Source organism: Mya arenaria, chromosome 16 (assembly GCF_026914265.1).
Source record: "Mya arenaria isolate MELC-2E11 chromosome 16, ASM2691426v1".
NCBI classification, from domain to species: domain Eukaryota; kingdom Metazoa; phylum Mollusca; class Bivalvia; order Myida; family Myidae; genus Mya; species Mya arenaria.
In genome coordinates, this window is record NC_069137.1 from 50,236,129 (window position 1) to 50,261,578 (window position 25,450).

General features: G+C 34.7%; 1 protein-coding gene and 1 long non-coding RNA gene across 4 annotated transcripts; both read right to left on the bottom strand.

Annotated features, from left to right (window-relative positions):
• Positions 1-1,833: 1,833 nt before the first annotated feature.
• On the bottom strand, positions 1,834-25,103 carry LOC128222189 (probable helicase with zinc finger domain). 3 transcript variants are annotated; one of them, XM_052931088.1, is made up of 26 exons: positions 24,933-25,103; positions 24,464-24,574; positions 23,827-23,991; positions 23,146-23,345; positions 22,605-22,751; positions 21,986-22,141; positions 21,507-21,735; positions 21,243-21,353; positions 20,296-20,423; positions 19,400-19,612; positions 19,039-19,194; positions 18,667-18,752; positions 18,294-18,412; positions 10,159-10,452; positions 9,797-9,907; positions 9,345-9,420; positions 8,851-9,046; positions 8,346-8,481; positions 7,804-8,049; positions 6,879-7,166; positions 6,634-6,696; positions 6,080-6,145; positions 5,880-5,969; positions 5,248-5,313; positions 4,352-4,862; positions 1,834-3,890 (listed from the first exon to the last, which is right to left on the bottom strand). In XM_052931088.1, exons 1-26 carry the CDS (start codon positions 24,972-24,974, stop codon positions 3,682-3,684), a joined length of 4,215 nt encoding a protein of 1,404 aa, XP_052787048.1. In that variant the 5' UTR covers positions 24,975-25,103; the 3' UTR covers positions 1,834-3,681. The 3 variants fall into 3 exon arrangements, with proteins under 3 accessions (XP_052787048.1, XP_052787049.1, XP_052787050.1); XM_052931089.1 differs by lacking the exon at positions 5,880-5,969; XM_052931090.1 differs by lacking the exons at positions 23,146-23,345; positions 23,827-23,991; positions 24,464-24,574; positions 24,933-25,103 and having other exon boundaries at positions 22,075-22,141; positions 22,605-22,647.
• LOC128222190 (uncharacterized) lies at positions 11,496-16,076 on the bottom strand. The gene is made up of 2 exons (XR_008259096.1): positions 15,451-16,076; positions 11,496-15,225 (listed from the first exon to the last, which is right to left on the bottom strand). It is a non-coding gene; the product is annotated as an uncharacterized LOC128222190 (long non-coding RNA).
• Positions 25,104-25,450: the final 347 nt, after the last annotated feature.

Genomic DNA, 25,450 nt, shown 5'->3' on the forward strand with positions numbered 1-25,450 from the left:
ACAGGTTCAAGCTTTTTTAAGTCTGTTACGCTTAAGATTTATCGAGAAGCTGGGTCTTATGCACCAGTCAATTGTAACCACGCCCCCCAGGTCTGGGGGTATACAGGGATAGACGGGGAAATGGGCCGTGTGTTTACCTTTCAGGTGGCCCGCAGTGCCGGGTGAATGCAGTGGTTTTGTCTTCCCTTTAAATATAGCGGGGAATGGGCCTTACCTAGGGTCCCTGGGGTGCAATGGCATTTGGCGGGACTTACCATCTGTTCGTCCCCACAGGGTGGGGATTTTAGCCAGGGTTGGCTGGACCAAATGTCAAAGTCCCCACTATTCCCCGGACCTGGGGGTGGGGGGTTGGGGGTTGGGGGTGGTGGTGGTTACAATTGACTGGTGCATTGTAACATACTTGACCATGAAATTGAGTGTGAGCAAGCCAGTACAGTTTGACTTACTTCATTTGGGTGAAAAATTACGAAACGGCGCGATGTAAATTGAAAAAATGGAGTTGCACCTAATTGTCGCGAATGAAATGGTTCGTCTCTCAGGGCGACTGGAATTATCCAAATACACTTTATAAAGAAATGAAACAATAAAGTTTCCAAATTTATCCAACGATGTTTTACGTCTCCATAGACAAATATGAGTGCGCTGTGCACGAGGAAAATACCGCCACCAGCTGTGCACGAGGCGAACTACTTTAATAAATATAGAAAGTGAAGCGAAAATGAAAGTGAAATTAGTATATGAATTAGTGAATGATAGGAATGACTGAAGGAATGGAAGAATAGGAAAATGGATTATCAAAAGAAATGGACTTGGAAAGTACGTGTACTGGATAAACATACATGTAGACATATGACACTAACACAAACATATAGAGCAGGGCAAATTGACCCCGCGACACCCCTCCCCCTTCGGGTAAATGGCGTCCCGACATTTCAATTCAGTACATAGTTTACTGTCCATAGTTACTAACATGAAAACAATGCTGTCAGAGCACAAGCTTGTCTACTTAGGTTTACCGTAATTAGCAACTGCAAGCTAAATGAATACCTTACATTCCATACAGTAACTACTACTACATTCTATACTTAAGTGCACTGTTAAACACTAGCTACACATATACATACAAACTAAATAATCATACAAAAAAACAACTGAAATAGGCCTATTTCCATGCAATACCAGACCCTGCCTTTATGGCGTAGTCTGAATTAAGACATGCTCATGTCTTAAACAGAATGATGCACATTATGTTTTCATCATATATTATACAACTGGCACAAAAGCTGTATAAAACATATCACGGAAAATCTTGTTAGAAAATTTTACCAAAATTTCTTCAAGTGTATTAAACATCTCAATCCGCACAAAAAAACTCTTAATGTAAATGATGTGAATACTTTGATGTCACTATTTTATTTCATTGTTGGTGTAACGGTAAATGGTGACTATGTGACCCACGTGTCACTCTGCATCCAAGCAGGGCGCTGAGTGATGCCTCTCGTCCTCCGCTGTGGTATCACATACCTTGGCGATGGCGTTTGACAAACTAGGTAATATATCCGCATGTGTCATATCCGGTAAGTTGTCGCCTTGACGGCAGTATTAGCTACAGCTGCAGTAGGTGACAATGACTCTGCGGTAACGCTTGCTGAGCCTCACTTATATTGCAGAACAATCTGTATCGTCGGTTACATCGAGCCAGACAGATCCCTGTGAATCAGGGGAACGAAGAGGTGCAAGAAGTGGAATGCCAGACAAAGGCAGGATAAGGTTCCTGTGAAGGGTTCGCACTGGACCTCTAGCAAACTCTTTCCTCACTCGAAAGACGTGTTCAAATGCTGTACAAATAATCACTATATAAAAAGTTACAAATTACATTACCATTAACATCACCGATAATCATTTTTATGAAATCTTTAAATGATAAAACAATTATTTAAAAAAGAAGAACGATTGGAACAAAAGTAAGGTTCCGTTCTGTTACAATACACATAGTACGTGTTCATAACATGGATAAAAGACACCACAGTAAATTGCCAAAGAACAACGGACGGAGCATAAGTAAGACTCTGTTCGGTTACAATACATATGCTTGCTGATTCCAGACCACAGTCATTTGAGCTTGATTATCACGACTGATATTTTAAACAAAACGTATGTTTTAAAAAATATATTTGGCTCCTTTTTAAAGCTGCACTCTCACAGATTGAACGCTTGATAACTTTTTTTTTATTTTTTGTCTTGGAACGAGCCAATTTTTGCAAATATCCATGGAAACCAGGTATGTAAGACTGCTGACAAAAAATTAGATCGCAGATTTTTATATTTAAGTTCAAAAATTGATGTTTCATGCATTTTCTTAAACTGTTAGCCATAAAACATTAATTTTCGAACGGAAATATGAAAATCTACGATCTGATTTTGTCAGCAATCATATATCATTGGTTTGCAGATATTTACGTAAGAATTTGCTCTTTCCAAGACAAAAAATAAAATAAAAAGTTGTAAAAATAGTATATATGTGAGAGTGCAGCTTTAAGAACCCGAAAAGACATTATACTGTTGAAATTTCTTATCAATCGAAATGGAGTAAAGAGAAAAACAAGGACTTAAAATTGAGCGATTCGGAATGTACCCTTCATAACAAGCATGCATGCCATTGTGGATTTGAATCATAAATGAATCATTAATGAAAATTGATGCCAATGCAGTGTACTCCATTAAAGTTAAATCCGTTGTAGATACAGCTGTCCTGGTCGACAGGCTAGATAAGTATCGATTTAAACAATATGGTTTTTGTGAAGAAATCTAAACATTCTGATAAATGGATACAGAAATACGTTAAACGTAAAGAAAATATGGGCAAAAATCGACAACGTTTCAGGTCTGCGTTACAAGAATAAATGATATATAAAAACAAAAATGAATGATTAATAAAAATGTTACTTTCAATTGCTTTTCACACCGACAACAATTAATTAAAACATACACCACCTACACACATGATGAATTTTATGTATTATAATAATATGAAATACAAATCAATGACATTTTATTTGAATGTGCCTTTTTTGCAGATCCTTTTCGAAAGGTTTAAAATTCAACCAAAATTTCAATATGAAATCTATACCATGTATATTATAGGACTCATGCAATAAATCTCCCTAGTTAGTTATATCGTTATTTTTAGTAATCTGAGTTTTTCATTTGAATAATTCAATTCCCGTATTTACTGAATTACCCAAAGCAATATAATTCTATAACATCTCACACAGGGTAGAACTATTTCGCTTATCCCTGGCACATTGTTTTGAGTGTTGGTTTTCATGCAGGTTTGAGCAAAAGCAAAATCATGGCTGTGGCCAAAATATATACCGTAGAGTATGCATATGGACTTTCGTAACGAATAACAAAAGACTGTATACGATAAATGCGTTGGATAATAATATGGCTGTGCTTAAAACGACATAAATATACTAATTTATTATTTGATTATTGAAGGCGAGCTAAAAGGCTCTAGCGAAATGGGCATGGATCATGTAAATCATAATGGTATCTTATTAGAAGCCACTTCACTATTAATTGTTTAGTTGATGGCACATTGGACAGTTCTATCGTACAAAATAGTATGGTAAAATCAATAATTGTGATCTGAATGCATAAACCATGCACACAATGTTTTTATTTACGTCTTCCAAACACTCCGTATCCACTCGACGGACCGCGTGAGGGACCTATACTTTGATTGTAGAGCAAGGATGAGTAATTATGATTATTCCCCTGCGAAGGACCTCGATTCATGTAAACCTGATCTTGTTCTGGCCATAGATAAGAGGCCAAAGAACGTTCCTCGGTATAGGTGACCGGTGTAAGGATCCCTTGATGCCTCGCTGGAAAAGAAAATAACCTTACAGCCTTGAACAATTTTATAAGATTCATATAAGTTGAGCGTTTTAGCTCAAATAATGTTATTTTTTTTCAAATTTCGACATTTGAGAACTAAACACCTTGGTATGTCAGCCCCAACGTTTATCGGTGGGGCAGACAAAGACCTGTCGACATTTCCGTAGTGCAGTAGTACCTTGTGTTTACTTAGAAGTAAACACAAGGCAGAGCTGCACCACGGAAGTGTCGACAACTCATTTTCTTTTACCACCAATACGTGGTGGAGCTGGCGTTTAGAAGCCATGTAATTAAATTAAAGATTAATGCAGATTGAAAGAGCACTCCTTTGAAGGGATATTATGCCTCTTTAAATTAACTGTCGACACCCACCCTTCAGTGGTTTTCTATTTGTATTTAATATTGAACTTTTGTCATGTGAACGATATCAATTATAATATTAGTTAACCTGGTGCAGATTTTGTAGCGTCAGCAAAGGATAGACCTGTATTTACAGGACGATATGGTCGTTCATCCTCAAATGAATATGGTTCAGGATCCCAAACACTTTCCCAATTCGGAACATCTGCAGGAGCTGGATTTACCCACGCCGGTGGCCGAAGTGTCCTTTCGGTTTGAGGGGCTTTGTAAAATTCATGTAATGAAACAAATTTCGGCCGTTTTGTCTTTTTCTTTCCTGTGGTTGTTTTTGTTTCGTCTTTACCAGCCGAGGTTTTATTTGAAGTATGTTTTTCTGCACGGGGAAATGATAAATCGTTTTCGCTTTCATTTGGTTTATTTTTACTGCTAAGTTCAAAATAATTCGAAATACGTATCGCCTCCTCCTTATTTTTACTGTCAGCTTGTTCAGTTTTGCTCAAGACAGGCTCTTTGAAGCGAGACTCAAAGTTTGCTTTCGGCATCGCTAATTTTCTCCAATCGGGGATTTCAGCTATTTCTTTCAGTGGTGAAACAGTTTCCTGTAATAGTAATGTCCATTTAGTATATATCATGATTATAAAACATATATAGCATGTAGAAACATATAATACATTATATAATGAATATGTGGTAAACTGAGTTGAGACTGAGATTGTAAAATTAAATGATTTCACCGATATCTATATTCAGAATAAAGCTAACTGGGGTCGTGTTCACACACAAAAAAACCCTTAAGGTTTTCTGAGGTAAACTGATGTTGTGACATTGGCTAAGATGGTCTCAAAGTAAGTTGTGTGCAACATTCTTAAGAAGACATACTCAATTTAAATTATGATATATCGCAAACATTTTCTTTACTATGTGTTATATGGGCTTTAATAATACAAATATACCGCGCCAGGATAGATATAAGGAAAATCTTACCGTTGATTGAAGTTTTCCCTTCTTTTTTCTTGCGCCCTTTCCTTGACCGATCCTTTCTTGCTCGATCTGAAATATATGTATCAGCAAACATTACTGCATAATGCAAGCCATCGAGATATGTTATAGTCAACGAAATCCATAACCAGCTTTCATTTTAGCCCAATATTTTAAAGCTCAAAAATAATATTAAAGGAAGGTTGTTTTATTTTCTGTAAATGTAATACACACACTAACGCCAATCAACCAATATCCAATTTTCATTCGTGCCTAAAACAATTTTAAAAGGAAATTCGGTTGCTAAAGGTTCTTCATGTCATGGAGGCATCTTGAGGACAGCCAGCAACAGAGTTACGGTTCCCGAAAGGGGCATAAATTCAACGTATAAATGAATTATACATCAAAATGTATAGTAAACTACGCTATTTCATATTTAGTGAAACAACTGCATTACCGTATTATCAAATCATGTATACATGTTGTGTTATATATAAATATAACAAAATGTAGCTTAGCAACACATGTTTTGGGTATGACCAGCGAGCAATCAGCGAAAGTATTGATACATTCATAGGGGGTGGTCGTTCATTGCGTAAAGTTTAATTTATAAAATTGTTTACAAGAGGTTTACCCACGTTATAAATCTTTTGTTTAGAATGTAAATTCTCCTCTGTACAGCTTGCAACTTTAGGTTCAAAAACTGGCTGCTGTTTAATTTCAGTGACCTGCGAAAGAAAATATGTAAAGTTGCATGCAAGCTGCGATACATGCAATGTTATCTATTTTATTTTCATTCATTCGCTTTCAATAGAAATACACTTAAATAATGTCTCACCTCCGGTTGTGGTCTTTTCGTCTTTATCTTCCTACTATTTTTGGATGATTTGCCGGTTTCATCGCTCTGTGACACGAATATATACAGGGAGAAATTTTAACATAGGCTCAATTATGCTGTTGTTTTGCAACATGTTGTTTAAGAATTTTAGTCCAGTAGTTAATTGTATAAAACCGGTTATCTTTTTGGTTTGGTCAAAGTTATCCGAAATGTTAATTGATTGGTCAATATTTATCCAGTGTTTTTTTTCTAACCAATTAAGTCATTGAAAAGTGTTCACCAGCTGAAAAATAACCAGTGGACAACTTATCCGAGTTTTATACAATTGGCTGCAGGTCATTTATTAGAAAGATATTATTATACACATGGCTAATATTTCTAAACCGTTTTGAGAGTCAGTTGAAGTAAGTCAAATTTAATTATTTCGATCATGTTGAACATTTACTTTACACCTTATATTTCGGTTAGAAGATAATTGATGTACAATTAATTACTGAAGTACTTAAATCACTTTGGTTTAAAACCGAATGAAGAAATCATTCAAAAACATTTACCTTGCTTTCAGGGGAAATCGAGTCGACAGTCAACCTTTTCACCGGATGGTCGTCAACTTTATGCTGTAAATGAACTATGCCAATTTTACGGTATTTATTGCAAACATGTGTGTACACATACTGTCGCGACGTTTTATTAATTTCAAAATATATATTAAGTATAATGTTTTTTGTCAAATTTATTTAACGTTGAAACTGCACGTAGTAGATTGAATAGTTATCTAACTGTTTTGTAGGTTACTTACAGTGTCTGTTGAAATACACTGTTTTAATTCCGGAGAGATGTCGTCGGACTCGATTCCAATCCCACTACCATAACCGGTTTCTATACTTTCCCCTAAACTCACTATCGAAGGACAGTGGTATTTCATTGATCCTTGGTAAGCAGATGGGTTATCTTCCTTTTCGTAGATATATTTAAAGCTTGGAACAGTGCTGGTACCAGTCATGGATACATTCTCTTTTTGTCCGTCTGACTGGTGTAATGATTTGCAACTATCTGCATTTAAATGACTGTCGTGGTGTGTTAAAGCCTGAAATGTACAACATTTTATCAAATTCATGGTATTAATGTTTCCCAAATTCAAAGGAGATATCAATGTATATATCAACTATAATTAACATACTGGTTAGGGAACCCTCTTCGCCAGGAAATAGAAGTGTTAACTTGAGAAAAACTGAATTTCATTTAATGAAATTTCACAGGGAGAAAGCTAGGCTCCTAGACAGTGTAAGGTACCAATAATTCGCCCACTTTAAACATATCATTATTTAAAAAAATCTCTTTTCTATAAACTCTTAACATGTTGCTCTGTTAAAACGAATATTTTGGGGGTGTACTATTTCCTATTTTGTTGAGTGGAAAAATCGTAAATCCTGTTAGAAGAAATAAGTTGCAATTTCAATATTGCTAATAGATAACTTTCAGAGAAAATACTTGTGTTCCTATTTTAAAGCTTCATTTGAACACAAAGTATCATTTGTATAAACATTAATCATAATGAAATTGCTAAACAACAACTTTACATATTTGGCGAATAATTGGTACGGGCGAAAAGCGGTCACTAACCATTATTGTTTTTAGGGATTAATATGCTTATATATATATAAAGACCATATGGATATAATTGCATCTTTTGAAACTTATACTACAATAGGAGCCCTTTATACCTCTACTGCTTTTGTTGCGTCAAGACAATTGTCAGCATGTTCAATCTCTATAGCACTTTGTAAAACACCGGACTTGGCACTGTCCATCAAAGTTCCATTAATTGGTATACTAGTTTCCTCCTTTGTATTTGGCAACTCGCTTGTTCTAAACTGTTCTTGTTCGAATGTCACATGTGATGACTTCGTTGAACTTTTAGGTTCTGCTTTATTTTCATTTTTTGCTTCCTCTACCGAAGCAGGTGGTACCTGTCACATAAATCGTAATGATGATAGAAGAGTCCTCATATATATCATAAGTATAATTGTTTTGTATAACGTTAGACGAACGAAACATATCAGGAATTGAACGACCAAATTCGAAAAATCGATTGTCTCGAAGAAACACAAAGACATACGCCTTTACTACACAACTTTCTTTTAAGCTTGAATCACACACTAAACACGTGTCTCCGCTTTTCAAACATAATGTATGCTTTTCTTATAGATACGTAGACAGAAAATGCAATTCATTTGTGAGAATTTTTTCATAACATTGTATATACCTTCGGGTAGAATTCGTCCGCCATTGGATTAAGAGTGGTCAGCTCTATATTTCTCATCTTAAGGTATTGCTCCCATTTTAGTCCATAGAAACTTCCATGTGTGTTGCAGTCGTTAAGGTACGTTTCCCACACCTTTCTGTTTGATAAAAATATGCAAAAGTTACAATACATTTCATTCAACATGTTGTCTTTACATAAGTCGACTGTGTTTGTCCTTATATGAATTTTATATGTGAGGCCAAACATGATACACACTTTTGATACTGCTAGATTGACGCAGTCCCGGAAGAGCTTGATGTCCCGTTAAGCGATAATAATCATGACTGAATTTGAATAAAGTACGACAGAGTACCTAAAGTATTGTCTGCAATTATTGTGTGAGTAACTAGCTACCTGCGTCACGTGAATGGTACAGTATTTTGGCTAAATACTCGACATGCAAATCATCCCGATTTGGGTATAGATCTTTAAACACAATTACACCTATAAAAATATAATTTCTAACCGACATTGTCCCACCAAACACAGTGTAATTGGGTCTCCGATAGTCATCACAAGCGATTTCGCTCTTGTTATTACTGTTGTCAGGAACTTCACGTTTGAAAGAAACCCAAAGTCGACTTGATCAGTCTCCTCATAGCCCTCTGTACATGTTTCCTTTGTCCTGACTGTGCTCATTATAACAACTCGAAACTCCTTTCCTGTAACATTAAGTAAGGACATGTACTAAACGCACTCGTTTTGGTTTTTGGTTTTACCATTTTCAAGCAAGATATCATTTCAATCGATCACACAATACCACTTGACATTGGTATACACTTCGTGCATGAACCTACATGATTATTGTAATAATAATAATTGTATTACCTTCGTATATAAAACCAATTAGACTTAATAAAATATATTCTGAAATCACGTTAACCGTATGTCGAGTTTGCTAACATTCACTTACTATATTTTTCATAAATAAGAAGAATATATTTAGTTTAGAGTGTTTACCTTGCACGTTAGCAACCCTTTCTACGGAAACGTCTTTGATGTTTATTTTTCGCAGTCCATCTCGGATTAGCTTCACCTTGCAAAAATACACGAATGTTCTGACATGGATTCATTTTCATTTGATCATAGTACATATATGCAACACACGTTGCATGATAAAGGCAGTCGGATTGATTGAGGTTGTTTATTGACAGTAATAGAAAGTACAACACTGTCAATGAAGTTTAAAATAGTATATTCTACGTTATATTAGTTATCGATGTCGGCATGTCACTTTCTTATTCGGTCTGGGTACTGACTCGAACAAATCAAAAAGTAATCGAGTTCTCCGGGCGAGTTAGGTCAGTTGATTGAGCATCTGATTTGCCGAAAAAGGTTTCCTGGATTCGATCCCCTGTCTGGCCCCATACATTTCTTAACTAGTGACGATAAAAACAACTTTAATATAGTACCTGCATTCTATACGGTGCAACAACGCCTATACTCTTTGAACTGAATTCACCCCAGTGGTTTGAAGGCCATTTCTCTTTTAGCAGTGCAACTTGGTCAACAACTTCGCATACCTAACAACAAAGAGAATAATATCAAACTTCCTTTTGTTTTGAAAACTACAGGTACGGGTCAAGAAGCTACCCAATTAACAAAGACCAAGTCTAAAGGCACTAGATTAAGGCCTAAACCAGATCTTAATTCTGGCACTAAACGTTATATTAAATCAGGAAAAAGTTTGATATTATGAAGTCTGTATTTCGCTTTTATACTATAAAGTTTAATTAGTTTAATGCAATTTAGGTAATATTAAATGACTAAATGCCTCTGCTTTGTTGCAAAATCCTTCTTTCAGACCGCACAGCTCGTCCTCGCCTAACACGGTGTAAAACGCCAGAGGGTAAAGTTCGGGATGTCCCTTCTGTGGCATTGCGCATGACAATTTGTAGTCATAGAAAAGGTTAGATGTGAACTTCAAAATGACGTCATGAGTTCTGTAGTTTACGTGCAACATGACTTTGTATCCGCAATCGTCCGGATAAAGGTCATTTAATCTCTCTAGTAATGACTTCTGAAATCCTTCTTTTTTCCCTTCTAATGAATATATCTCAGGACTCATCTTAAACGAGATAATTGAGGTATACCGCTATAAGCACAATTTCTATTTTAATACTTTGGAGTATCGTAAAGATATGGACTGAAATTATTAATTAATGTAATTCTAAATATCTTCACCATCATGGAAGGTAGGACGAGTAAACATTGGTCGCGTCATAACAAAGACGATATGAAAATCGTTCCAGTGACTCCCTGGGTTTGACCCTGGAGGATAGTTCTGGACTTCTCAATACTTGTAACAAGAAAGACCATTGATGCAAAGCATCAAAGGCACCGTTTGATAGTCTATACATTTGTTATATGTTGAAAAATAAGGAGTGTCAAGGCCAACAGGCATATTACAATGCATCGAACCGCATCCATGACATTCTCAAAATATTTGTAGTATTCTGCTTAACAACATAGGCTAAAGCATTGAAATAGAAGAGTTTCAAGTTGAACATTTCATTAGGGGTGTGGTACATTAGTGAACACGACAGAATTAGGGTGCTTGTGCACTGTACTTTTTGTCATTGCCACCTATCCATATACCAAGTTTTATTTCAATACCATGAGTATTTTGAAAGTAATGCTCTGGTCAAGAAAAAGAGGCAAAGGGCAATAATTCTGTAATTAGCTGAAATACAGATATAGACATTGTGCACTGCACTTCCTCTTGTTGTGCTTTACCATTGAATGATGTTTAATGAAATTCCAAAAAGTAGTTTTCTTGTTATGCTACGGACAGGAAAAGGAACAAAGGGAATAACTCTTGCAATTCGCTGAAATAGAGTTATTGTTCTTGTACACTGCAGTTCTAATCATTTAGGGGGAGGGGGCAAAGTCACCATGCTGGAATGACAACTTGAAGGGAAGAATAAGTTTCCAGATTATATGGTGAATTCATCATGAAGAAGTGACATGAAATAACAATTTTTGTAGTACTTTAATAAACATTATCATTTCGTATTAAGTCACAAAGATAAATAGAACATGATTATTGAACTGTTATATAAAAATAGAACATTGTTTACTAGTTGAAATGCATTTATAACATAACATGCCTTGTTTTTAGCTGTTTAATAATACTAAAATGTATGAAATTGGACAAATTGCATAAACCAGAGGCCCAAAAGGGCCTATGCTCTACTGGCATGGCTTTTGTGGTCATATAAATCTACAGCATGTATGTATGGGTAAAAGGCAACAGACATATAGTTTATGTTTTGTGTTTGGGTTACCTGAAAACGTAGCACGTTCAACATCTGAGCCCAGAAAGTATTGTAAGCAGATAAGTTGCATGAACTATTTTAATATGTGCCAAGTAAAAGTCATCTGACAAAACAATGCTTTCAAAACTGTACTCATAGTAAAAAATTATGTAGTTTTAAAAGTTAAATAGTTGGTCAAAAGGTCAAAGTCAAGGGCATCCTAGGACAACATTGATCAATTTGAACAAACATTCACAATCAATTGTGCTGAGATGGATGCACAACACACAAAAAGATTTTCAAACCTTTCCAGATTTATGTTTACCAAACCTGTGAACCCTGGGTGTGGCCAGTAATAACACCAGGTGCATAACTTAAACATTCACAACCAATTTTGTTAAAATGAATGCGCAAACTAAAGAACTTAAAGCTAAAAATGGCCTTTGGGCTTTCAACAAGAACAAGGCAGAGTAATTCACAAAATCAACTGCAGAAGCAATAGCAAATTGTCTCTCAAATCCTAGACTTGCAAATTGTCTCCCTTAACTCTAGACTTGAATTTACATGTACATGTAAACTTGGCTAAAAATAGAATTCGCTCATGCAGACCTGGCTAAAAATAGAAAGCATCTCTTTAAAATTTTCATGGCCCATAATCTAGGCATTTATGGGCGGATCTGGCTGGTTTTCTAAAGGAACCGAGCTCTTAATGGATATCTAGATACTGTACAAGTTTCATCGAGATACAATCAAAATTGAAGACTGTATCGTGTTTACAACCAATTGTTTACAGACGCACGACCGCACGGACGCACGGACGCACAGATGCACATTCTACGTACACATTACCATCGCATAAGCTCTTCTGGCCTTTGGCCAGTAGAGCTAAAAACTGGTCAATGGAGTTATAATGTTAACTTCTCCATTTACATGGTAAAGAAGAGTTTAAAATGGATGTTTTAGTTGATAGTGATATTAATACAAAAATAGCATATGTCTTATAGGACAATGGCATTTTTTTTAAATATGATAAAAATAATGCATACAAACTGAATATGTATCAGACTATGCATGAAAGAAATAATACTGTTTCTATTTTTCACAAAGGTTTTGAAATACAACAATGCACATATAAGCATAAATAGGCCAAATATGCACAAAATAATAGTAAACAATGTGTGAAAGTGATACTGAACACTTAAAATAATTTCTTTGTGCATTAAAATAAATATATACCAGAAAAGCAATACTAAATCAAGTCCAAAATGTATAATAACATGAAGAACACCCCTTTATGAATATCTTCATAACAAATCAGAGTACGTGCATTTATATAATTAGTATCAAATGTGTCTACTTTAAAGTGTGTTTTCATTTGCATTAAATTAATATATACCAGAAAAGGAATTATAAAAATCCTTAAATGTATAAGAAACTGAAGACAACAAAGAATAACACCCATTTATGAATATCTCCAAAACAAATCAGAGGTCCCCTAAACAATAATCATTCATATAATTAGTATCAAATGTGTCTAGTTTTTGTGTGTCTGTTCATTATCTTTAAATGAGCATCTTTAAAGTGAAACTCTTATTTGAAATCAATACATATAACAGGGCTTCCATTAAGAATTCGAAACTGGAAGTATCAACTTCCTGTCCATCAATTTTGGAAGTTTTACACTGATATGTGGAAGTTAAAATCTCCCGAATACAGTATCTTTTTCCACTATTTTTCAATTAGAATGTTAAAATCAAGTAATTTGTAACTTTAACTTGCCAGATTCAAAGACTTATATTATAATAAATCATTTTATCTTAAGACCATAAAAGTAATATTGACACAAGGTTTGAATATTTTGAACTTCCAAGCTTTCTACTTTGGTGTTTTTCTTCAAAATTATGGAAGTTTTTGTACTTTCTAGAAATCAATTTTGAAAGTTTTAACCCATTTCTAAGGAGTAATATACTTTAATGGAAGCCCTGCATATAATTGTATTTATAACACACATCAAATTGACTGATAAAACAATAACTACTTACTAAATAATGCATTTACTGAAATTGTTTACTGATTTATAACAAGCTTGTGACCCTGTTTATAATAGCAGAAAGCATGACAAATATTAAATGATTGGTGATTGCTAAAATATTGACTGTGGTCTACTATGGTATCACAAGGCAGAAATACCATGTTTTATATTCATTCTTATTACCAAATCGAACTCAAAATCCTTCATTAGAAACATTGTTGTTGACATCTATCAACCCATTTTGAAAAATCAAAACAATAATATTAATTGTGATCAGTCTTGTTTGGGAGTAAGAGCGCATCTTTAAAAATAGTGTGTGTGTTTTTCACTTTATATGAAATATGTACCAATTCAATTTGACAAATGGGACAAAAAATTTAAGTTAGGAAATAGAAGTAGTAATTGTACATAATACAAAACAACAGCAAAATTGACAAAGCTCAATATAACAGAAAATCTATATAAAAACAAAAATCATCAAAGGCCATAATTATTTAAACTGAATTAAGGTATTTAAGTAATACACACTTTAAGAAAAGCTTTCACTGACAACATAGTTATTATCAAGATACACTATGGGACTTTTATCCAAATTTTGAAGATATTTTACCGTGAATTAAAAAAGTTGTTTAAGTTTCATTACACCCAACCCCAAACTCCAAGGGCTACAAAGAGCGACAAGTAAATATTTTGCCTATATTTGATGTTTGTTTCTCATTATCAGAGCTTGAAATAAACACAACAGTTTCTGGTGAAATAAACTTCAGTTAACAGAAAACATAAGTTCAACCGAACAGCATTATTGATACTCATGCAAAAAATCATTTTGAGATCTTGTGAGTCTTCTGAACAGAGCAGTATTTCGATGTTTGAAAATATAAAGGAGTTTTATCAATTCATAAAAAAAATAATTAATAATAAGACAACCTGCTGAAATCATTTTAAATATTTTCTATGATGTCTCATGAACAATTTAAAAGACAATTAATGATACCCCGTAGTTTACCGTTCACTTTTGAAAAAATATACATACTGTCATGTAACCATACATTTTATAGCTAATAAAATGCTTAAAAATCAACCCTTTTCTTGTAAAAATTGATAAAGCTTTATTGGACTTATTCATAAAATGTAATCATTCAAATAAATGGATTTTACGTGTGATACTAACTCAGAATTCAGATTGAAAAAACAATGAATGTACTTTCAAATTAAAATATGTAAAGAAACAAGAACACTATGTACATGTAGGCGGTAATGCCCCTCCAAACATGTCAGAGTGAAAGTTCTCAACTAATTTGTCTGTTTAATATTATAACATGTAAATAGTCTCTGTAGGTAATCGATGTCTATTTGTTTTATTTTGTCAATGGTATTCTTACATTTAGAATTTTTCACAATAAGTCTTCACTCTTCAACATTTGAAGTTTGGTCTGTTCCCATGCGTTTGTACTTGTAGTGTGTGCACAGATGATAATTACTCAATGCTGAGTCAATGCTGATTTGGTTTTTATGCCCCTTCAGGTACTTTACCCATCTAGAATGTTGAGTGCTGTAAAGGAAAAAAAATGTACTTTAAAAGCCTTTCTAACTTATAAGTATAGATAATAATACTGCCATACATATACAAAATAAAATATAAACAGTATAATATTTCTCGACATTATTTAAAAAAAACAATCACCACCACCACCACCACCACCACTTGATTATTGAATACAGTGAGGTTATAAAACAACAAACACCAACTCAAATATGTTTTATATGAAATACTCACATCATCTCTATGAGATGTGACTGCCTTGTGGATGATATGGATGTCAAATCTGTCTCAATGATCCAACATAATATTTAATGCAGGCTGGAATTCTTCATAACCCCAATTTGTTGACATAGTAATATTCAGTCATTTTCCTACCTGAAAGAAATTAGACTTCTGATTATCAACCGGCAGAAACTACAACTGTGAAAGACAAATGCACATGTATCAATTATACATTCTGCACTAATATCCGTTTTAGCCAAGAGTAAGTTGGTAAGCACAAATGTGTAGTTGTTGTGCATATGGTTGCTAATGATTCACAACAGTACGGGGTTTTAACGAGACCTACACCAAGCAAATGAATGTCGCTAGTGTCAAAGCTGTCGTGGCCTCCAGCCCGAAACCATGTACGTCTTTTCTTACAGGTTTATTTTGAAAATATGCAGTTTGTAAACAAATAATGGATATGTTCATGTATTATGGTATGTTAAAAATAGGTCACATATCAAAACACATCATTTTTAAACAAAATTTTAAGTCTAATATTTTTCTAAGATAAAACAATCAAATAAAAGATTACATACTCATAGCATATACATAAATAATGTGCATAAGTACATTAAAAAATATAATGCACCAGTCAATTGTAACCATGGCCCCAGGTCCGGGGTTATGCCGGGGATAGCCGGGAAAACGGGCTGTGTTTTTACCTTTCAGGTGGCCCTGCAGTGCCGGGTGAATGCGGTGGTTTTGTCTTCGAGCAAAATATAGCGGGGAATATGCCTTACCTAGGCTCCCTGGGGTGCGGGGGCATATGGCAGGGATTTGACCATCAGTTCGTCCTTGCAGGACAAGGATTTTACCTGTGGCTGGCTGGACCGAAAGTCAAAGTCCCGGCTATTCCCATGACCTGGGGGCGTGGTTACAATTGACTGGTGCATAATGCACCAGTCAATTGTAACCACGCCCCACCACCGCATGCACCCGGCACTGCCGGGACACCTCGAAGGTAAAAACACGGTCCTTTCCCCCCGCTATCCCCGGTATACCACCAAACTGGGGGGGGGGGGCGTGGTTACAATTGACTGGTGCATAAGTAGATGTAACATGTATATTTATAATAATATATAATTATACCAGGTAGTACATGTATGTAAAAATATTAACACGCTGTCTTAACATTTAGCAAATAAAAATGATTGAAGAATTCCATTGAAGATAAATTAAAAAAACTAACATTTTTGAACACATCAACGTACAAAACTACTCAAAGATACTTACATACATAGCCCTTTGATACGAATATCCCAGTTCAATGCCGATTGTTGAAATTCGTTTTTTCGATAGAAAATCTTCACTTACGCGTATAATTCACTTATAATCCATGTTTTACTGTAATGACTCAAATTGTTAGATGTATCATAATCAACTGTCAGTTTGCACTTTAAGTGTTTACTTATTTTAAACGTATATTCATGATAAAATCATCACCCGAGTTTCCACCTACTACGATGTAGAAATTCCATTATTGACCTATGAATAGCGGGGAAATACCTTCTGGTTCTAAAAATAGCAACATCCGGTAAGTGTTACAACTCGGGGACAATCGTAATAAAATTTTACTAATGTCACCTTCAACACATTAACAAATAAAGTTAGGTGGACATTTAATTCCAATATCGATTAGATTAAAGAAAAAAGATTACCTCATGGTTTATCAATGCAGTAAACATAACAAAACAACATGAAACATAATTATTCCCATTCACATAATTACCGGTCCACACATTTTGCATTTCCGGCACATGATATTTCAGATATTTCAGGTAACCAATCGGAAAACGTAAACGAATCGGGAACAGTTATTAAACTTATTTGTCGTTCTTCCGAAATAATGTTTTGAAGATAAATTGAAGACTATCTATTCAACCAAAAAAAGCATTTTTAACACCCATGCAATCGCCACCCATTTGCATTTTTTAATCATTATAAAATAACAGTAAAACCCAACTGTCAACCAACTTAAAAACCGCTCCTACCACTTACTAAAATAAATTCCAATTACATAATAGGCGCGCACTTCAGTGCGGCGCCAATTAGTGTTGGCAATTGGTTCAAGGTTGACTATCGATAATCGGTTCCATTCAAGTAACCGATTATCGATAGTACAATCGGTTTTTGACAATAACTTCATTGCAGTTTTATAATTGTACAATAACTCATAATCCTTAAGAATGCATTTGCTAGGCGTATGTTTGAAGCTATTGTGTCGTTGCTTTCGGTCATAATGTTAATGATAACAACTGAACACGTCCAGATGCATAAACGAACTCAAAGGAGAAAATTGGCAGAAATTAACCAAACGCAATAAATGAGAGAAAAGAGGAAAACAATTCGCCGGTTGAATGAATGATCGATTATGACCAAATACAATCGATTGTCGCCAAATTCAGGCCCAACCAGTCTTTTATCGACTTTAACCGATAATCGGAATATCACAACTCAAATCAAATCATTTTTTTTTTCAGACGGTATGACGTAACAGAGAAAACCATCACCTATGAATAGCTATTTGCCGACTACTTGTAATATATTGTTGTCTTCAGTGTGCCATCACTTTAAACCTGACGCGTTCAATGACCTTCAACAATTTAAGCTCTATTTTGGTCACCATGCTGCGGTCCCTTGTCAGAGGATCAATTAAAACGCCTACATGGTGAACAGAACTGGATTCTTATTTTGGTCACTGAGTGCACATACATTGTTCGACAAAGGCATAACACAATAGTACGCTTCTATGTGTGGTAACAATTTTTCGTTTTTAACTTAAATAAGGACGTGAATAAATATATTCGTACCTGCATTTGGTCTCCTGCTAACACAACCCTAGTGGACTGCGTTGCCTTAGATAGAGGTATGAGTGCCTCGCATTCCAACACCTGTGCTGCCTCGTCAAGGTATATGTGTGTGAACATATCTGAATAGGGAAAAACATTGGACATTACAGAATAAATATAATCATAACTAAAATTACTAATAATATAATTGCAGTGACACAGTGTATATCTATGTGCATTATTTTATAAGAGAAAATAAGCTACAAAAGCTATGATAATATGCACCTTGCTTTATATAAGCAAGGCTTTATGTTAATAATAGCTATTTCAATAATTCATCAATTGAAAAGTCGGTAAATAAGTGATATCACTTTTTGATAAGTACTAGTTTTACCTTCCGGAAATTTCGTTAGCATTTTAGCGGTGCTGAATGTAGTTACAACGATTCTGTGACGCAATATATCCTCCCTTCTTGGCTTTCTAAACGTTATAAATGCAGATGATTATTAACAACAGTAACTAAATAATAAACTATAGCGACGAGCCTTGTCGCCTAAAACATAGTATGGTCCTCATCAATGCTATAAAGTGTTCAATATTCATGTTGTAATTCGGTAAACATTATGCAAACCTACCCGAAAATCAATCGACCCGATTTCCGATTTCGATTCCTGCTGAGGCGGCTATTTCTTTATTATGATTATAATGTGATGTATATTTTCTTGGTCGTGTTTGCTTCTCATTTGTTTGTATATTATACATTTACCTAAATGAATGGCCTTCCTGTAGACAGTATTGTCGGACAGTTTTAGACACGGTATTTGGCCATCTGTGTTGATAGTAGATACGGAGAGGTTTTGCTTCTGGGTGATTGTCTTTGCAGTAGGGATGAAAGTAGTCTTCAACATATATGTCGGCTTCGCTATAAAATATTTATAAAATATATGTTATGCCATATCCTTTCTAACAACATGAGATACTTTGAATGGTTGGGTAGACAGGTATATTTAATAGTAATATAAATATATACATTTAATTATTCAGTGTAGAATGTGTCGTAAATAACATATTTGGATTGTTTTCATTAATTTTTAATCATAAATAAATGTTAAAAAACATGTTGATACCTGTTCGAATGCGTACATATGAGTACGCGTGTGCAATCTTTCTGGATAACGACCTTTGCTGCCTGGGCGAGTGTGAATGTTTTACCCGTTCCAAACGGACCAACAAGGAGCAGGGGTGGAGACAGTACTTTCGGCACACTTGCAGCTTTTATTATTGCTATGTATTGGTTATCGTTGCACGTTTTCAGCGACAAATCATTTTGAAAATGATCACTAAAAAGGACAAGCACTATTTAATAATAATCAAACTATACCGTGTTAAAATTGTCCTAAACTGCTTCAATATATATAAAAAAAGTTATTGAATCAAAATTAAGCGATTCATTGTAGAAGTGAAATCCTTCGGAAGTACAACTACATCTAGCGTTCTGGCGTATGCTATTCATTAATAGTAAAGGTAAGATACACTGCCTATGCCCCATATGAGACACATAACTCAGAGCAGTATTTCCTACTTGTTTAATGACACTCTATTCTCAGCACAACATTACAGGCAAACGAATACCACTGGCACTACGATATTTATCCGTTTCAGTATTCGTGCCTTAAAAAGGCTAAGGCCAAAATATGGTTTAGTTAGAGTTACATCCCTTTCAAAACAGGTCATGTAGGTTTTTTTATTATGCTTTATATCAGAATGTTATTGTCATCATAGGGTAATGGCGTCAAAGTCTATATAAAGTTGTAAACGTTTTTTAAAACTACATACTAAAATACGTACTATATTTAAAGGTACCAATGGCCTATAAAATCGTTAAGGTCGGCGCCTATATCGTAGGTAGGTTCGGATAACCCGAACCATTTATTTGGCCTATGTAGATAGACTGTACTTTGTAAGTTCATGTATTGATTAAAGTCATACTATGAAATGATATGGTTATCCTATTAAGACATACTTATCAGTAATACTGGTGTCAACATCACAGCTCGAGACGGAATTTGGAAAGACAATCTCGAGGTTTTGGAGTTCATCCACTGCCTTGTGCATTTCGCATAACCATATTCTATTCAGTTGAAGCTGCACCTAAACGACACGTGTTGATTATTAATAAAGTGAACATCTTATAATGAAAACTTACCATAAGTATATTTCAAACATTGATTGTTCTCAACCTGCTGTGCAGGTAGAAGATGGCCTTCTTTCGTCAAATAGGCCACTCGGAACATCATCTCCGGCATACGACGAGTATGCCGGTTGGAAGTTAAAGTAGTGTGTAAAATTAATAATATTGATGTTATTTAGTTGTAGTGTTTTATCGGGTATTCTATTCTACTAAGTTCAAAATGATTCTCAGTGAAGTGTATTATTGCATAAATCATAAAGATTTCTAAGAGTTAAGTCCTTTGGCTTAACTGATGCAAAATCAAAATCACTAAGCGTTCTGCTGGTAGCATAGTTTAATGTGAAGAATTTTGACATTGTAAACCTTCCATGTACATCCGAGGCTGTTTTGATGAAAAATTGCAGTGGTGTTCAGATTGTATTAAAGTCGGCAATTTGGGCGATCAAAACTTGTTAATACCGTTACATTCCCAAGGCCGTTTATTCATAGTATCATATGAATTTATTTTGTGAGCGACGCACTCTTCCAGTTAGACACGCCATCTTTCGAATGTTCGTTGTAAACTTTTTCAGTCGGTTTGGAAGGAGCCGTTAAAATGGGTTTATAATCCTTTCGTATTCTTTTTATTTCACAAACCAAATTGGGTTTAGTTCATTATCAGTCAATACCTAACACACATGATTAGCTTTAAAGAAAATGTTAAACTTAATACCGAGTAAGAATACCATATAATAGGTCAGAAAGTATTATCACTGATCTAAATGAGACAAAAACGGTACCTCAAAATTCCTCGTCTGTTTCGTCTCTAAACCAAGTTCGGAAACACACACCGGGGATAGCTCAAAGTCTAGGAAATTCCTTTGACGATGATGCACACCGGCTTCATATACCTAGTAGAACAGATTATATTAAGAAATTGATTTTTCTTCTCTGGTAACAATAAACTACAGCAGCTTCATGAAAACCTATACCGACGTTTTGGAAAGCACATGTTGAAACAAGTTTATATCAAATTATATTCACATTCTATATGTTAAACGTACCTTTTCGGGTATTTTTCGTGATCCAACGGCATGTTCAAAGACAGGGGTCAACCAAACAGAATCAGAATTTCGGAGGACTAATCTCCCAGCAGTGGTATCTTCGGACAGCTCATCTTTCAGCTCAATACTTGTGAACAAAGCGCCGTTTGTTGCGTAAATTGCATCTGAGCTAATTTCAATCACAGGTGGCAACTCGTTTTCAATTGTCATTTCTCTTTTCCCATCAAATCTGAATAAATTAATGGAACACATCTTAAATCATAGGTGGATGTGTAAAATGTTAATTCATCTTAATACATCAAAGATGGAACATATCCTTAATTTGTACATGTTTTCCTTGGTTCAATCTGGAGTAAAAACATAGCAGCACGTGCTGAAAATAATGTAAGCTTAATATAATTATTCAAATTACTTGGATGATAGGTAAACCCCAACATATAGTGATAATAACTTAATTTTAGCCTTTCTATTCAACATACTTTGAAATGACAGAGAGTTGCGTTTTCTCTTCGAAGTACAGGAGTTTATGCATGCGCCGTTTGTATTCACTCAAGGTTGGTCTATTTACCCCACGTGTCTGTTCGTAATCTTCTCCAGTATTGGACGTTTTTGAATCCGTCTTTTCGTCGTCCGTTCTAAAACAAATTATGTTGAAATGTCTATCTTTTAAATCAAATAACTTATCAAACAATAAATAATGTATCAAATGAGTCTAGTTGGTATACCGATTTCCGTATAGGAGCTTGATAATGTTCGATTTAAATGACAACCATCTATATAATACGTATTAATTTATCACGGAAACTTTATTAAACGTCGCTCTATAACGCACGCAATTTACAATGATGTTCACATAAATAACGTCATGTCAAAACATATAACGCTTATTATATATATCTAACATATAATAATGAGTATAAAGTTATTTTATGATGGCGTATATTAATGATATAAATCTCTTTATGACATTTGCCCATGCAAAATGCAATGCCTAAAATTTGTGAATTGAGTTTTGTAGACTTACTAGCAATTATTAAAAGTAAGAAAAATGAACTGGTAAGTATATCATTAAGAGAGTTTTACATTTTTAAATCTTACTTGGAGAATATTTCAGGTGATGAAATCTCCATGGCTCTTTTTAGGTTTGTGTAATCACGTTTAGTTGGCGATGGCGTAGACGGGTATGTACCTTCATCAAATTTATCAATCGAATACTCCTCTATCAGCTGTCTTTCTTCCTGGTTTCTGCAACATGTTTAACTAGAGGATTAGTGCGTTTTTCACACTGAAATCTAAATATATATCACCCAGAAAGCACCAAAAGCTATATTTCACGACATACGTTGCCAATATTTTCTGCTGGTATTCCCCAGGTAAGTATTATTGCGATCTTACACTGATTAAAATATCATCTTTTTTATTATGTGCCTTAAAGGAATGTTAAATAGCAGTTCATTTTTGTTTTTCAGATAAGCGTTACTTATATTTTTGCGAACTTAACGTTATGTCGAAAACGACGTCGTTGAAATTGTCTTCCAGCCCTGTGATCTCTGACTTATGATTTGGTAAAGCGATCGGGTTAAAATTTAGTCCCTGCTAATAGAATTGTATCACACTATAATCTGCTTGTTACACTAACCTTAGTTGAAACTCAACAACCTTGACGTCTTTTGCCTGCCAACGCGTATGTTGATCTTTACTTTGTGAACGTTTTGGTGCCCTGACATCGGTGCTTTCTGTTGTCCTTACGGTTAGCTGCTTGAAAACAACAGGCGTATGGCCAAAATCAAAGATAACCCTCCCACGGAAACAACCGTACACCTCTGAAGAAAAAGCCACCTGAAGGCAAAAGGTACATAAGAATATCAAGAAACATTAAGTAAGTTATGTTATCTACTCAATATTTCCGGAATACATTATTTTACGTTATTAACTAAAATATATGTAAGGAAATGTGTTTATTTATATATTTCCTTATCACTATTACCAAGCAATTATCAAGCAATATATATCAACTAGCAATAAAAAATATTCAGCAAAGACCATACCTTGCAATTACCAAGCAACTACCCAGCAATGATTATTATTCAACAATGACTTGTATCCAGCACTGAATATTACCCACTCATAGATTTTACGTAGGGTCAATTACATGGGTAGTGACGGAATTAAAAGTATCGACTTACCTGCAGTAACTGTCCCCGTAGCTTGTTTTTTGCAATACTGTTTTCAAAGCTTACCATTAATAAAAAAATCGTCATTGTATGTACTAAATATCTAACAATCGCTGAATTTTTTAATATTAATATACCATATTTACCTCAATTTCGTATTGAAATGAATCTCTTTTCCTGGATTTGTTTTTGTTTTCCCAGTCAAGTGAAGTAGGATAAACGATGGTGTCTTCCGTTTTGTCAAAGACACGATGGATCAAAAACACGTCGATTGCACTATCGTTGGCTAGCGTCACTCTTCGAAGAAATATCTTTAACACAATAAAAAAATGAATAAGTACGAAGATGATGCATTACATTTTATGTTACTGTGAAGCTTTAAATTTGGCCTAGTTTAAGAAATGATTGTCTTAGAAATCCCAATCTATGCATCCTCTGTATATTATCCTGATGTCACAGCAGTGTGCCAAATTTCATGCTTATTGTTTATAGGCTAATTGCCAGTTAGGGCTGCATCCAAAGAACAAGGGCTGCAACGGCAATGCTTTGAAAGATCTTAACCCTGAACGTTGACAGCATGCACCAAACGGAATTGACAAATATACAACCTTTTGCTTTACCCCGGATTAGGGGGCTGTGGGGTCACTTAAATCAGGCTTAAACTATCAAGTATAATTATACACTCTATATCGACATTTTCTATGCAATTGAAATGTTTTAAATAATACATTGTTTGCTTGTTCCTCATAATTTATTATTATGTATATCAAAATGCATACTTACGCTACTTTGTATTTCAAACACCCACTTATGAGTTAGTGGTTTTTTCGGTAGACTGATGTTAAGATCTGAGGTCTGGTTGATGGTTGCATACTGCACACTTTCCACCGTGTCCTAGTTTGAATGCTCATTATATCTTTTGTTTTTACGATATTTGTTTTCAAATATATGGTCATAATAATGTCCTTATCAACAAACCGGCGTTATGACATATAATGATTAATACATTGAAAACTACAGGAACAAGTTGTACTAGTATTCATTTTCATTGTTTTTCAGATTGTATTTTATTTTTTGCATTTAATACATGTATAACAATGATGAATGTAGGAACAAGTCCGCACATACAAAGTGTTTGAGATGATTTCATCTAACGAAAAAACGTTCATGGCATAATCGTGTAAGAAACTCATCAAAAGACACACATACACTCATATTCAAGACAGAAAGGTCTTACGTAAGCCATACTTACTGGCAAATCAAACGGAGGGAAATTAGCAGCAACCTTTTCCATTTCTGGCGTTTCCAATTGACACCCAAGACGTTTATATTATCGATATATTCTCGTCTGATTGCGTTCCATTCATCTAATTCATCTTTTCCATGTGCATCCGTACAACAAACAGAACATCTTTGATGTTTTTCAAACCTAAATTCAATGTACATAACGCTTATTAAAGGTTACCATACACGATTAAAGGACTAATTTTACATTAATTTTAATTCTTTTTCATCGCAAAGTAATGTTTAATTGACAACATCAACTAAAGATAATCAACCAAAAACATATCTTTAAAAAAAAGTCAATACTTTATCTGGTACCGACCTTAGGCACAGTTTATATTCTGCTGGTCCCTTCGGGGGTTCACGGAAACTCGATGATTGTCTCAATGGTGAAGTGAGTCTCAGTGCATGTGAGGGGTGAGCAAGATGTAATTTGAAGTCCTCCTTTTTTGCAAACCCCAGATTACACACTGAACATGTGATGTC

Excerpts from the sequence above, each read along its gene's own strand:
- LOC128222189 (XM_052931088.1), bottom strand. The coding sequence starts at position 24,974 with ATGGAAAAGGTTGCTGCTAATTTCCCTCCGTTTGATTTGCCA. Across the intron at positions 23,992-24,463 it reads TGTTTGAAATACAAAGTAGC|ATATTTCTTCGAAGAGTGAC; the intron begins GTAAGTATGCAT and ends ATTGTGTTAAAG. Across the intron at positions 22,752-23,145 it reads GTTGTTGAGTTTCAACTAAG|AAACCAGGAAGAAAGACAGC; the intron begins GTTAGTGTAACA and ends AACATGTTGCAG.